Source organism: Anarhichas minor, unplaced genomic scaffold (assembly GCF_050575085.1).
Source record: "Anarhichas minor isolate MPS153535 unplaced genomic scaffold, ASM5057508v1 ptg000124l, whole genome shotgun sequence".
NCBI lineage: Eukaryota > Metazoa > Chordata > Actinopteri > Perciformes > Anarhichadidae > Anarhichas > Anarhichas minor.
Window position 1 is genome coordinate 129487 of NW_027466570.1, and position 15514 is coordinate 145000.

General features: G+C 41.3%; 1 protein-coding gene across 3 annotated transcripts in view; it reads right to left on the reverse strand.

The window, feature by feature from the left end:
* Positions 1 to 1323: 1323 nt before the first annotated feature.
* LOC142940998 (sorting nexin-14-like) overlaps positions 1324 to 15514 on the reverse strand; it is a 22710-nt gene continuing 8519 nt past the window's right edge. The window contains exons 15-29 of one of the 3 annotated variants that reach the window (XM_076083231.1): positions 13915 to 14039; positions 13017 to 13075; positions 12700 to 12726; positions 12073 to 12205; positions 11285 to 11471; positions 11039 to 11122; positions 10457 to 10557; positions 9064 to 9175; positions 8046 to 8086; positions 7018 to 7137; positions 6557 to 6680; positions 5550 to 5714; positions 4336 to 4431; positions 2975 to 3066; positions 1324 to 1717 (exon numbers count right to left, since the gene is read on the reverse strand). In XM_076083231.1, the coding sequence (XP_075939346.1) occupies positions 1649 to 1717; positions 2975 to 3066; positions 4336 to 4431; positions 5550 to 5714; positions 6557 to 6680; positions 7018 to 7137; positions 8046 to 8086; positions 9064 to 9175; positions 10457 to 10557; positions 11039 to 11122; positions 11285 to 11471; positions 12073 to 12205; positions 12700 to 12726; positions 13017 to 13075; positions 13915 to 14039 (1535 nt within the window). In that variant the 3' untranslated portion in view covers positions 1324 to 1648. Of the gene's footprint in view, positions 1718 to 2974; positions 3067 to 4335; positions 4432 to 5549; positions 5715 to 6556; positions 6681 to 7017; positions 7138 to 8045; positions 8087 to 9063; positions 9176 to 10456; positions 10558 to 11038; positions 11123 to 11284; positions 11472 to 12072; positions 12206 to 12699; positions 12727 to 13016; positions 13076 to 13914; positions 14040 to 15514 lie in introns of those variants that run through there. The other 2 variants (XM_076083232.1, XR_012951091.1) reach the window with 2 other exon arrangements.

The window sequence follows — 15514 nt, forward strand, 5'->3', positions numbered from 1 at the left end:
GTAGTACACCTTGTTGATCAATGTAGTACACTTTGTTGATCAATGTAGTACACCTTGTTGATCAATGTAGTACACCTTGTTGATCAATGTAGTACACTTTGTTGATCAATGTAGTACACCTTGAATGTAGTACACTTTGTTGATCAATGTAGTACACTTTGTTGATCAATGTAGTACACCTTGAATGTAGTACACTTTGTTGATCAATGTAGTACACCTTCAATGTAGTACACTTTGTTGATCAATGTAGTACACTTTGTTGATCAATGTAGTACACCTTCAATGTAGTACACTTTGTTGATCAATGTAGTACACCTTGAATGTAGTACACTTTGTTGATCAATGTAGTACACTTTGTTGATCAATGTAGTACACTTTGTTGATCAATGTAGTACACCTTCAATGTAGTACACTTTGTTGATCAATGTAGTACACCTTGTTGATCAATGTAGTACACTTTGTTGATCAATGTAGTACACCTTGAATGTAGTACACTTTGTTGATCAATGTAGTACACTTTGTTGATCAATGTAGTACACCTTGAATGTAGTACACTTTGTTGATCAATGTAGTACACCTTCAATGTAGTACTTTGTTGATCAATGTAGTACACCTTGAATGTAGTACACTTTGTTGATCAATGTAGTACACTTTGTTGATCAATGTAGTACACTTTGTTGATCAATGTAGTACACCTTCAATGTAGTACACTTTGTTGATCAATGTAGTACACTTTGGTAGAGCTGCTAAAAAGGGAAAAGGAACAGAACAGGTAACGTGAAAATTCTAGAGATCACAGTATCGTGTGTCGAAAAAACATGATTAAAAACTTCATAAAGTCATAGTAGTGAGTATAAAACTGTCAGAACACGGTACGTCATAATCATTTCTAAAAGCAGATATTAAAACGTTCTTTAGATCATTTAAGAAAAGCTTCAGAATCGGCCATGATTTCTTTCGTCAAAATGATTATTATTAATAATATTAATAATAATAATGATAAATCAAACCTGTCGACTGACTTTCACATTTTCAGAGAAGAGAAGCTGAAGATATAGAAAACATCTGTCCAGCGGCTGATGTTTAAGAAGTGGAAGTTGTCTTCTGAGAAAATATTTTTCATTTTAAGATAAATTCTAAGAAACAATTAATCTGCAAGAACTGAGAAGTGAAGTAGAGACGTCTTTGAACTTCACTAAACGTAAACTGAACAATGAATGAAAGTGTGAATATAGAAACGTTAGGATGGAATTCAGACGTAACTTTCACTTATTTGTAAACATCGTGATCGGTGGTGAAAGAAAAGACGACAGAGCGTTGAACTGAAGACATCAATAAATATATCTCTTTTATTAATTGTTTTATATACATTAGGAATGTAAAGAAATAGCTGGTTATTGCACTTCCATGATCCGCGACGGCTTCCTTCACCGTCTGCAGACGAGGAACCGTCTCACAATAAGAACATTTAAACCATCACTCAGGTCACTTCTTAAAGCTTTAGCTCATCAATACACGTCTGTTATTAGAGCAGCTACAGTGACACAAAGACATCTGTTCACTACAGTGAAGCCCATGTTGCATTATGGGTAGTCACACATGTTGTGTTCAATAGTAACTGAGTGTTATTTCTGCACGTTCTCTGCTCTCACTCGTTCACCTTGCTGAGTTCAGGGAACAGCTCCTGCACGGCGATGTCCAGCAGGACGTACGTCATCTGAGGAGACAGGGAACAGGAAGCTGTGATGTCACTCCGGTACAAACACTTATTGACATTTATGAAACGGAAAAATTAAATGGATCTTATGTCAGCTTTTAGTGTCGCTTATTCTACAACAAAAACAGATTCTTTAGGACAAACTGAAAGCGTAAAAAGTAGCAAAGAGCAGCCCTGAACGAGTGTGTTTCTTTAGTAAACGTAGAATGAACGATATAATGTCTACAGAACAATAAGAACATCCGTTTCCATTGGTTCCCTATGAGTCTGTCTTCCACAGGAACGATCTACAGGAAATGAAGGTTTAATCTGATCTCGGTCAACACAAACAGGAAGCGGAGAGCGCTGTCGTTCCCCCCCGTCAGCTGTCAGCAGCTATCACCAGCTACCAAAGAGCACCAATGGAGGTTCTTCACTTATTTACTCCAGCAGAGGAAACGGTGGAACACAAGATGTAGTGTGTCCCGTCTGTGTCCATGAAGGAAGCTAGCATTAGCTCCAAATGTAGCTGGATTACTCCATGTGCTCATTTGCATACTGGTGACCTCATCGTGTGTTCATTAGCATAAAGCTTGAGGGTTGTGTTGTTGCAGAGAGGATGAGCAGCAGATCTATCTGGATATAGTTCTTATGTTCACCGTGATGGTCTGAAGAGAGAAAGGTTGACAGCAGCAACAATATTACACTTGGAAACACTAGTGTGTGTGTGTGTGTGTGTGTGTGTGGGGGGGGGGTCTATTGTCTCTTTCATTAGTGTTATTGGGGTAGAAGGATGTAAAGTTCTTGTGTTCAGACATTAAACATTACAGAACTTTGTCTTCTTCTGCTGAATGAGGAGAAACGTCACATGTTGTTTTACACATTTCTCAAAGATAGAAACAGATTGTTATGTTGCTTTTGTAAAACTTTAAACTCTGTTTTCAATAGACGGGAGCTTTTCTTCTGGTTTGCAGCGTCGTTATATCTCCTTTGTTAAACACAGCTATGAGCGGCGGACGTGAACAGATAACTTCTAACATGTCGACACATGAAAGAGAAGTCGTAGCTTCAGTGCTGCGTGCACTATGATGGTGTGCATTGTTCCCCGTTACTCCGCTGATCCACAGCTCTGTAACGAGGACGCTCCAAAGGGTTCGCTTAACACGCATCCCAGAATGTCTCAGTGTCTAACATGACACCAGCTTCATGAAGCGTCACCAAACTACAACCTACTGCTGTTTCTGTTATTTTGTCCGCCTGTACATGTTTCTAAGTCACCTGCTTGTTGAGGACGGGCTGCTGGATGATGTCAAAGAGGAGTCGCACGCCTTCGTATTTGGCCTCCTGGCCGATGCACTTCACCACAAAGTCTGAAGACACAAACACACTTCATCAGTACAGCAGAATAGTTCAGAGTTTATATCAAACGGATTCAGTGCAGAAGTCTCAGCATTCAAACTACAAATAGTGTTTTCACCAACATGCTCTCACATCCGTTTCTTTCACAGTTCAACTGACTGAGAAGGAACATTTCTATAACAGGAACCAGAAGGTTGAGGGTTTTCTAAATAAGTCAAAGATGCTGGTTGGAACCAGCTGAGGGGAGTTTCGGGGGAAGTGAAAGCAACAATAAATAAACACCGTTGATAACAAAGATTACGTTGTTTGCATAACGGTCGGTCGGATTCCAGCGGAGGAAAGTCCTGAAGTGTTTCAGACAGCGTGGTCCTCCAAAGACCGCAAACTAGAAATATCTCATCTGCAGGACGACTGTTAAAATAAGTAGAGTTAAAACATGGCGTCGCTCTTTGTCTCTTTATCTCGTTGAGATTCTCCTCCTTCATCTCTGACGTCCTGACGCTGTTGAATCACAAATGGAGGATAAACATCTTGTATCCGTCTGTGTTCACCCAGAGCTCTACGATACCTCATCTTAGTACAGAGACCAGACTGTGTATGAATGTATGAGTGTGAACCACAGACTGTCTATGGAACAAACAATAACCACGCTGACCTATGTACGCCTAGATGATGGAGCAGCTACAATGTTAGCTTAGCATTGATTGATCCAGACTCCATTCAGAAAACAACCATCTTAACAGCTGTTAGCTTGTCATCTTGTGGACAGACCTGACAAAGCATGAATTCAGACTTCTTACAAATCAACATCATTAAATATTATTTCAGCATCTTCTGAATGTTTGTTGAAGTTAAATCACAGCTGAATGTGTTTATTCTGGGTTCATACAGCTGTAGTAAAGCAGCCGACGAGTGTCTGATAGATACAGTGAATACTCCTCCACATGATGTGATGAACCACACATGATGGACTTTGGTTTCATCAGATATCTGGGACTTCCTCAACTCGTACAAAGCAGCACTAGAGATTATTTCAGCCCTGACTGATGAAACGTTGTCTGCACTGAAGGAGCTCTAATAAACTAATGAACACAAATGAACCTGCGATTAACGCAACGGGGAAATTCACTTTGCGTTTGTTGTGAACGCAGCATTAGTTATAGAAACATTGTCATGTGAGTGTCATGAAATATTGGATTCCTTGTGATGTTTGAGGATGAATAAAGATTAATAAAGCATGAATAAAGAACAGTGTCGTGGATGATGACTTGAGAGCTGACCTGGTAGATAGTTCATCATCTCATCAAACGTCTGCTTGGCTCTGACTTGTTTGTCCTCTGGGGTTCGCTCCTCGCTGCTCTCACAGAACACCGAGTCTGAAGGAAACAAACGACAACATTGAACCTAAATACATCAGTCAGACTTTATTCTTCCTCCTCCAGCGACTCTGGCATCAGTTCTTCTTTCATTGTTTCTGACGGTCGAAGACAGAAGAGGAGAAAACTGCAGATATTCAAACCAGGACGAGAAATTATTCAATCGACTAAAACTCGACAGATCTGTAAAACTGAGATGCTCCACAAAAGCATCACTTTAAATGTTGTGTTTACCTGCGATGCATTCAGAAGGTTCTTGGACATAAGTCATTTAAAATTTAAAAAACATTTAAAAAAAAAAACATTTTAAAAACAACTAATCAATAAATTAAACTAAATATCTTAGTCAGAGAATGTCAAAAATGTTTAAAAGCAAACTCAAGACTTACCTTTTTAGTGTGGCTTTAAATTCAGCTTTATGTATTCATCTTATTCATTGCGTGTTATGTTTTTAGTCTTAACTGATTATTAATTGAGCTTCATATATTTCCTCACTGTGAATTAAGGACATTCATGACAGCGTCTCCTCAGTTACTGCTCTTTTATTTTTTTAGTGCCGTTTATTTTGACTGTTTCACCAGGAAACTATTTTTGTTTTTAGGAATAGACCACATGTGGATCCACAAATCTCTGGTTCAGGAAAACAACATCCCAGTGATCCCTGATGTTGAACCAGGACTGTACCTCTCTGAATACTGTACCGTATTTTCCGCACTATAAGGCGCACTTAAAAGCCTTTAATTTTCTCAAAAAACGACAGTGCGCCTTGTAATCCGGAGCGCCTTATATATGGATCAATTGGTTAATTGGTTGATCCATACTGGTTGTACACGGCGCTCTGTCAAAATGTTTCAGTACGACTGGTAAACTACAAAGCCGCACCGCGGTAAACACCGGTACTGTGCTTACTCCTAGTCCAACACCACTTGTGTGTATAAAGACCCCAAAATGGCACCTTTCAAGAGACACGCTTACGACGCTATTCTATTCTATGCGCCTTATAATCCGGTGCGCCCTATATATAAAAACAGTTCTAACATAGGCCATTCATTGAAGGTGCGCCTTATAATCCGGTGCGCTTTATAGTGCGGAAAATACGGTACATAAACAACACAAACCCCTGAGCTGTGTGATGAGCGACACCAGGTGGTGCTCCTGGAGGACCATCTCCAGCTTGGACTGCATGAACTGGTCCATGTAGGCTTCAAACGTGTTCTTCAGCAGAATCCTCCCCGCAGCCAGACAGTGATGGAGCCAGTCGGCCGTGTGGAACACCATCCGACCTGTCAGTCAAAACACCAGGACAGACTGAAGAGTCACGACACACAGAGACTGAAGAGTCACGACACACGAGACTAAAGAGTCACGACACAGAGACTGAAGAGTCACGACACAGAGACTGAAGAGTCACGACACAGAGACTAAAGAGTCACGACACAGAGACTAAAGAGTCAAGACACAGAGAGACTAAAGAGTCAAGACACAGAGAGACTAAAGAGTCAAGACACAGAGAGACTAAAGAGTCAAGACACAGAGACTAAAGAGTCAAGACACAGAGAGACTAAAGAGTCAAGACACACAGAGACTGAAGAGTCAAGACACAGAGACTAAAGAGTCAAGACACAGAGACTAAAGAGTCAAGACACAGAGAGACTAAAGAGTCAAGACACAGAGAGACTAAAGAGTCAAGACACAGAGACTAAAGAGTCAAGACACAGAGAGACTAAAGAGTCAAGACACAGAGACTAAAGAGTCAAGACACAGAGAGACTAAAGAGTCAAGACACAGAGAGACTAAAGAGTCAAGACACAGAGAGACTAAAGAGTCACAACACAGAGACTGAAGAGTCACAACACAGAGACTGAAGAGTCAAGACACAGAGACTGAAGAGTCACGACACAGAGAGACTAAAGAGTCAAGACACAGAGAGACTAAAGAGTCAAGACACAGAGAGACTAAAGAGTCAAGACACAGAGACTAAAGAGTCAAGACACAGAGAGACTAAAGAGTCACAACACAGAGACTAAAGAGTCACGACACAGAGACTGAAGAGTCAAGACACAGAGAGACTGAACCCATGTTTTAGTGGTTTCATATTGTCTGAGACTCAGTGAGCATCACTTACCGACGTACATCATGTAGTCATACATGCCGTCTACAGAGATCATTTCCAGGAAGAAGTTGTCGTTTTGTTTCCTCTCTGAACTCTCCGACAGGTTTGCGTTGTTCTTGAACAGGTTGTTGAAGAGCTGCAGGTGAAAGCAAAGCGTGACTAATATTACACAACACTAAATGGTGCCAACAATATCAGTTTCCTGTGCGACACACAGGCTACAACCCCTCGTTAACCCAAAGTGTCTCCGTGGAGAACAACATGAAGGTTTATCATACAGCTGACATAACTCTTCCTCCCTGAAGGAAGAGGAAATCCTGTCCAACCGTATAAAAAGGGACTTTTTAAATTCCCTGTGGACTGACAGGACAGATCTATTTGCAGTGCTTTGATTAAGGTAATCAGTTTACTTCCTTAAAGCCGGCTGCATTAAAAGAGTAAACATCCTGCTCCAGAGACGTTTGTGTTTGTACCTTCTTGCTGCTCTCGGTGGACGGGCTGAGGATGGTCAGCTCCGGGCGGCTGGGTTTGGGTTTGGGCGACTCGCAGGAGTTGAAGAAGGACTGGATGAACGGGTCCAGGTTCTGTCCTTTCTGGAGAAAAAACAAGTTTCACAGTGTTTCATATCAGTCAGTGTCGCTGTTGAACCTGAGAGAGACGAGTCTTTAAGTGCTGCTCGGCCCTAAAGGATCCTGAACCTGTACTTAGTATCGCTGTCGAATGTGTTGTTGTATAATAAAGCTCGACCCAAAATACCATAAACTCATTTTATGCAGCGTGAGATGTTTGCTGGTTGAACTGAGACATCAAACATGGACAACGTCTCTGGTAGAGACCTGTCAATCACTGTGTAGCCCCGCCCTAAAGCATCCCCTGCTTTATGGTCTGTTTGACTCTAAATGGACCATAATGTACTAAATGAACATCATGCTGTATTGAAGAAGACTTGAAACTAGAGATTGAGACCATAAACTCATGTTTACAATGTTTACTGAGGTAATAAATCAAGAGAGAAGTAGAGTCATTTTCTCATAGACTTCTATACAACCAGAGGAGTCGCCCCCTGGTGGACACTAGAGAGAATGCAGGCATGAAGTGCGCTAGTCGCCCGCTGCTTTCAAACATGAAAATGCAAATAACTTTAATTTAGAAGTAAAATAATGAGTTAATTTTTCAATATTATTATGTCTGAGGATTTTACAAAGACGGACAATCTGTTTTTTTATAATGCAAAAAAAAAACAGAAGATCCTAAAAATCTACATTTGAGTCAATACTTTGCAGCCAAATAAAATCGTTTACAGGATATTAAAACCTTTAACCTTTGTTTCATTACAATAAATAATATTTGACTCCAGTCTTTACAGGGATTTTTATAAAGGTGAGTTTACAGTTAATTACAATTGTTATCTTAGTTTAGCATAACAACTGGAAACTGAAGTAAATACTGCAGAAAGTAATTAATCATCGTTACAGCAGAGTTGAGCTCAGGAGGGACTCACCTCTTTCATCAGCTTCCCCGGCACAGACTTAAATATCTTTCCTGTGAAACAAACACAGTCAGTAAGTAAAGGAGGAAAGAGGTGATTGTACAGATTAATAAAAAGAAAAACATACTGTATTTAAAAAGCAGCAGGACGCCTGTTTAAACTACACACTTTAATCACAACCAGCTGAGTCTTCTGAGATGGATATTTAGAAGATTTAACTTCATGATGCAGTTACACATGAACATAAGTAATAGTTTGGTTCATATCTCTCCAAATAGGACGGACTTGAACACATTTGAATGCAGAGGTCAGATGGGGGTTTAGTGCCTTGCTCAAAGATGCATATTTTGTCTGTTTTGTTTATGTCTCTGGAGGGTTTATCTTTTCAGAATATCCGTCTGTCCCGCTCTGTGTTATCTCAGCAACGTCTAAAGGGAGTGTCTTCAAACTTTGGCATATTAAAAATCCTACAATGTGATTTCCTGGATTCTTTCCCCCCATTCTGTCTCTCATAGTTGAGGTGTACCTATGATGAAAATTACAGGCATCTCTCATCTTTTTAAGTGGGAGAACTTGCACAATTGGTGGCTGACTAAATACTTTTTTTCCCCACTGTGCGTATATATATATATATATATATATATAAGTATATTTTCTAATAACACAGAGTAGCAAATTAATGCAAAGATCACATAAAAAGGAAGGATTGGTAATCTTGCTGAAGTTCTCATTACATCCCGACAGCAATCAAATCAAATGCTCGTCCAATCATTTCATTCCACAAGCTGCCATCTTAACGTCTGTGAGTGCGAACAGCAGCCATGTTTGTAGTTTACTTTCATAATGATCATTTATGGGAGTGTCTTTGGAGGGAGGACTTGGAGACTTGGACGCTAGATTTAGAGACTTTTGAAGCGAGTGGAAGAGTTGGCCACACTGTTTTCTTTAGGTTGAATAATCTTTAAAGTGCAGCGTATTCTTGCTGGTTTCTCAGTTTTAGTTTTAAGTAAGATATTTAATGCGTACGTACCCAGGTTGACATCAGGCAGCATCCGGTCCAGGAACTGAGACCCCATGCTGTGAGGAGACAGGAAGTCTGCCAGCAGCTGACTGTTACTGAGCTCTGGATGCTGCAGGAGTCTCTGCACACACACACACACACACACACACACACACACACACACACACACACACACACACACACACACACACACACACACACACACACACACACACACACACACACACACACACACACACACACACACACACACACACACACACACACACACACACACCAGGGGTTATTATATTCATAGTTTAGGTTACATTTTCATTTTATCTTTCTTATTGTGCAGCCGTCTGGGGCCAGGCAATGAAACACAACGAGCTAAACAAGCTTTGAAAATATTGGATCAGAAGCTATTAAATATATCCGAGTGTGGCTGAGAATCTTTCCCTCTCGAGACGATTCAATACGTATCTCGATGCATTCTCTGAGATACGATAAGAAAACATACAGAAGCTTTGAAGTATTAGATGAGATGTCAATAAAAATGGCACCATTTTATAATTGATTAAGCTTTTAGAAGTTTGTAAATCTCTCATTTATAGACAGTATGAAAAGCTTTAAAGTGTTTTTATGGCGAGTGAGTGAACACCGAGATACGTGAGTCTATACAGTATTCATATTAATATTCCTTTATTAATGTTATCAGTTACTGTTCCAACGTCTTGTTTTCATTAGTCTGTAGTCGTCGTTTTATTGTTTCTATTTGTGTTTTTATTTCTTTAAAGCCGAACCAGGAAAATGAGCTACAACAAGAAGTCACTTTATTTAAAGTTAACTCTGCCAACATGTCAAATAAACATAATTAAATTAAATTAAAAATAAGCTATTTAACTGCTCTTCTGCTCCAGAACACAAACTCAGATGCGAGTCTCTGCGAGGTCAAACACAACAAACAGTTCTGTCGTTCAATACGAGATCCTGAACACCCGCCCTGTGATGCATGCTGGGACCGGAAGAGATAGAACCAGATGAATAACTAATTAAAATACATTTGTATGAATATAGACGTGTTTCTACTTACTGTTCACTTTATTCTTATTGTTTCCATAACCTCCTGTATTGTCTGTGTTCTGTTCAAAGCTTTGTAAAAACTCAATAAACAACAAAGTGAAAGAAACAATGTAGTCCGTAGAATATATGTAAACTTTTGTTTTTCTCATTTCATCATAAAGTCTCCGCCCCTCATCTTCTCCTTTAATACCTCCCTGATACTGTGCTGTTCTGCTGTCTTCTCATGATGAAATATAGGAACTTTATTGGGTTTCTTTATTAATTAAAGAGACGTTCCCTCTGAGCACCAAAGAACAAGACGACATTGAATAACCTTGAGCTCCTGATGAAGGTCTCATACCTGTAAATACTCCTCAAATTCTTCCCTTTTGGATGCGAGAAAATCATAATTCTTTGGTCCAATAATTCTTTTGGATGGAAGCTGAGCGTCTGCAAATGTGCCTGAAAAAACAAATAAATATATAAACAACGTTAGATCAGTATTTTACACAAGATAATATTCTCATTAGAATATGCAAAATAATTTTACCTTTAAGTGAGTTTTTATTATCATAATTAATGTATTCTTTGTGCACATTGGACTACTGTCTATTCTATATTCTATATTCATTATCTTTAGGATAGACGATAGTGCCATCATGTGTCCGAACACTAAAGAGAGTACGATAAGAAACGTATCTCAGGAACTCACAACAAGTTGAATATCAAAGATATTTCATCTGGAAGACATTTTATGAACACAATGTCAGCGTGTCCCTCCTTTAAAAGTGATGAAAGTGATGAAAGTGATGAAAGTGTGATCTTTCATGTGAGTTACACTCTGAGATAATTCCCCAGAACAACGTCCGTACCAGAGTTCAGAGTTCAGACCCTCGTGGTACTGAATGTTGTCTTCGGGTGAAATAAAGTTGCTAAACGTTACCGTGGAACTCGGTGAGTTTGGATTCCAGTACGTAGAACTCCAGGTATCTTCTGTACACCGACCACTTCTCAGTTTCATGGCCAACTGTGAGAAGAAGAAGAAGAAGAAGAAGAACAGAGGACATCATGTGTGACGTGAAGGAAAGCTTGATGATCAAACAGACTCCAGTTCCACAGCGACGGGCTTACATTGGTTTCTGTAAACAGATCGGATTACTTGTTTGCGGGACGGTACTTGTCGGCTCACCTTCCTTCCGGTCTTTGCGCTCCACGTCGATGCAGAAGACGGGGATCTTCTCCCGCTTGGCGTCGTCGTCGTAGACGTCGATGTACGGGATGACGATGCTCCAGGCCGACAGGTTCCTCAGGGAGCCCGGCGTGCCGGCCGGCTCGGCGGGGGAGTCGTCCTCCACCACGACGGTCGCCTCCTCCACCTGCAGGAGGAGACGAGTAACAAGGAAGAAATTCAACGTCTGGTTTTAACTTGCTGCTGAAGGGACGGTAACATAAACATAACGTAAATGAAATGTAATCATCTAATCACAGGCACAGAATAATCTTAATGTCCGAGACGTCTATGAGGAGAGAAATGATGTTTCTAAAGTGTAATACAACAAGTAGTAAAGCTGTTCCTCTGTCATCATCTAGAGTAGCTCTGTTGATCATTTAGATATAATGTATGTGTGGACGATCAGGGGGGACAGGTGAATGGATGAGATGGATGGTTGGAGTGAAAGAAAGGATGCATGAATGTGGATGAATGAATGAAGCGCAGAGAGAGTCAGTGAGTGAAAAAGACGTTAAACTCTAAATTTGTAACACCTGTAAGTCTGAAATAAGCCGTGAAGGTTTTATCTCTTTAAATGCAGAAGATGATAGAATGCTTTCTAACACGTTTAGAAATACGAGCACAACAACGCGAGTTAACTCTGCAGACAACACGACATGAACGGATCTAACGTTTCGACGCGTGAGAAAGTCATTTATCGCCGTTCTGTTTGTTGTCACAGTTCCTCGTCCTCCTGAAACACTCACCAGGTCGTCGTCGTAGTCGTTCATGGCGCTGGGCGGCAGCACGGAGCCCTCCATGGTCGTGCTCTTGAACACGCCTTTGATTCTGCTGCCGATCCTGCTGATGCCGAACGACTCGCCTCGCTTCGACAAGTTTCTACGGTGAGCAGAGGAAAAGAAAGGCTGACACGTGGAAAGCATCTAATCTGAATTCATTAATACAACACAACAACGTAAATCACACCTCATATCTCTCTCTCTCTCTCTCTCTCTCTCTCTCTCTCTCTCTGTCTCTCTCTCTGTCTCTCTCTCTCTGTCTCTCTCCGTTAACCCACTCGGTCATGCAGCAGACATGCAGAGCAGCTACAAGCCTCCTTCATTACATCATCAGAGACCGTTTAGGTCAAAGTGCTTCTTCACAGTATTCAGTGATTTCTTCTTTCACGGCTCCATCGTCTCAAACACGAGGTTAAAATTCAAAGTGCAAGCGTCAGCACAACAAACACAAAGGCCCAGCAGAGGCTCCTGAAGTGAAGCTTTGTTAGAGCAGAGTTTCTCAGGTTCTCAGCATCGGCGTGCGTCATCAACACGCTGCACTGTTGCGTGTTTGCATCCAGCATCTGTCGGGCGACATGCCGAAGACCTACTCACCTGCTGTCTTCCAAACTGAAGCTATTTCTGGAATGAGATGCACAGATGCAGCTAAAGCTTACTGTGTATTCAGAGGGCCGCTCCCACCACCAGATACAGACGCCGTGTAAAAACACCTTCAACACTCTGAAGCTCTTTAATCAGCTGTTAGAACAATAACAATCAAATGACTCTGTGGACTGAGCCAGTTTAACTCACTGTTCCAATACTTGCATACGATTAGTTTCTAGAAGGAATAAACTCCGTGATCGGTGTTCCCATCAGCACTTTGTCTCAGTTTGCTGCTGTTGCCCCCTGAATGATACCTCATCACAAACCTGTTGATTCTTGAGTTCCTCGTTGGAGACTCTGCTCCTCTCAGCAGGTGTCTGAAGTACTGAACAACACAGAGGACACATGTACAAGTTACAGCTAATCTATGATTTGAACTCTCAGTTTAAACCATTGAATGAACTATATTCATATTCATATTCATTACATTACAGTCATTTAGCAGACGCTTTTATCCAAAGAGACTTACAAGAGTCTATCACATTTCTACACCGTAGGCACAGCTACGGGAGACATTTTGGGGTTAAGTGTCTTGCTCAAGGACACATCGACATGCGACTAGCGGAGCCGGAGCCGGGGATTGAACCGCCGACCCTCTGATTGAAAGACGGCCCTGCTATCCACTTAGCCACAGTCGCCCCTATTCACAATAAAAACTACTGGTATAAGAATTATTCAGATCCTTCGCTCAAGTAGAAGTTTAAAACTCTCAGTCAGCCGTGCTGCAGTAACATGAGAGGTTTTCTCTGGTGCTTTGAAGCACTACCACTTTAGTCCACAGGGGGCGACAGAACCAACACTCAATTAAAGTTCCTCGTAGTAACTTTAAGTAAAAATAAAGTGTGCTTTCAGTATCAAAAGCCCGTCGCATTGTAATGTTTAATATCGTTTCTGGAGCATTAATATATAAACTTTGATAATAAATGCATCATATCTTATAATATGATCGTATGCTTTGTTAGTAGAAATCTCAATCTGAAAAGGTAACAAGTAACTTAAGCTGTAGGATCATAACTATGTTGTAGAAGTATAACCTAACATTGAGTACTAGTACCTCGAGCAAATACAAGTAACTGTACTTTGCGACGTTGAAACAGACAAATACTGAGAGTGTATATTTAGAGTTTGTGAGCAGGTGCAGTGAGATGGTCGTTGAGGCGTTACTTCGTCGCTGTGACAGAACATCGGGGTGAAGACTCTCTCCAGCAGAGACAGGACGTGTTCGTACGCCTCGAACAGGCAGTGCATCGTCTGCAGCTTCACCACGCCGCCGTACGGACCTTCAGCGACTGAGAGGCACAAATACATCCGGAGTGTTTTAGAGAGCAACTCCACGACAGGCTGCAAAAGTAGGACACATGTGACATCACTGCAGCAGAGTGAGACGTTAAACCAAGTTAGCGAAAAACACGACACACGGCTCTTCCTGTGAGACCAAAGAATAGTTTATGTACGGACTCTATTCTGATGAGTTATGGGAGATGTTGAGTGTTTAAAGGAGGACTTTCAGTTCCTAGTACGGACCAAGCTCCAAAAACACGAGCTCCTACATTTCCCATGATGCAACTCTTCACAAACCGTTTGATTGCAGCGGTACATACGTGAATAGTAATAACTTTAAATGTTTCCTCCTCTTCCAGCTGCAGTCACGTTGCTCGTGAACTCTCGTCCTCTCCGACAGTCGTACACGTCTGCGTCCTTCAAGCGTTTATTCTTTACATCTCTGCACGAGAACAGAGTCCGGCAAAGAAAACGAGCCGAGTGTCTCAAACTGTAGTCCAAACGTCCACACAGACTCAGGTAGCCCGAGTAGTATCCTGTGTTAGACGAGTTGGAGTGTTTTGCAAAATTGTGAATGCCCTCTACACGGAATGCCCTGTTATTAGGCGTTAACATGCACCGTACTGCTGCTCAGCAAAACAACGAATACAACATTTTGAAAAACAAAAATGTAACCTAGAGAGGCATAGGGCTCTGTGTCTCTTGTATGATGACACACACACACACACACACACACACACACACACACACACACACACACACACACACACACACACACACACACACACACACACACACACACACACACACACACACACACACACACACACACACACACACACACACACACACACACACACACACACACACACACACACACACACACACACGAGGGGCTTTCCAGGTGACCAGGTGGTTGGGTTGTGACCTATTTTTGTGACCCACTTTCCGGGGGACAGATGAAGGTGACGTGATGTTTTCACAGCCTTACACAGATGTTTGCATTCTGCATTAGCCCTGGACGCTTCTCAACCATTCACCCGTGGCCTAGAAAGATGACCACATACCTGCACACACATTTTTACTGATTATCTTTTTATGTTTACTTTAAGCTTCGGTTAGGGTCTCATACAGCCTTACGTAAGGCATCGGACCGTGTCCGCATTCTTGCCCCTTAACGGGCAAGGCTCCCTTAAGGACATAGGCGCAATTTATGCAGAAGGGTACATATATATGAGAACACCCTGGTATTAATCTTACACTGGGCAAAAAGGTGTATTATGTTTTATATCATGTAGTGTTTGTATCATCCTGTAACCTGGTGGAACATACGATGGTGTATATGTATCTGAATGTTATCATCAATTCTCTGTATTTGGACCAAAAGAATATACTTTGGATTGAACAGAAATAAATAATAACATTTTAACTTTTTTCGGCCGACTCTTTTTCTTCATCTCTTTTGGGAACTCAGAGAGAAGAG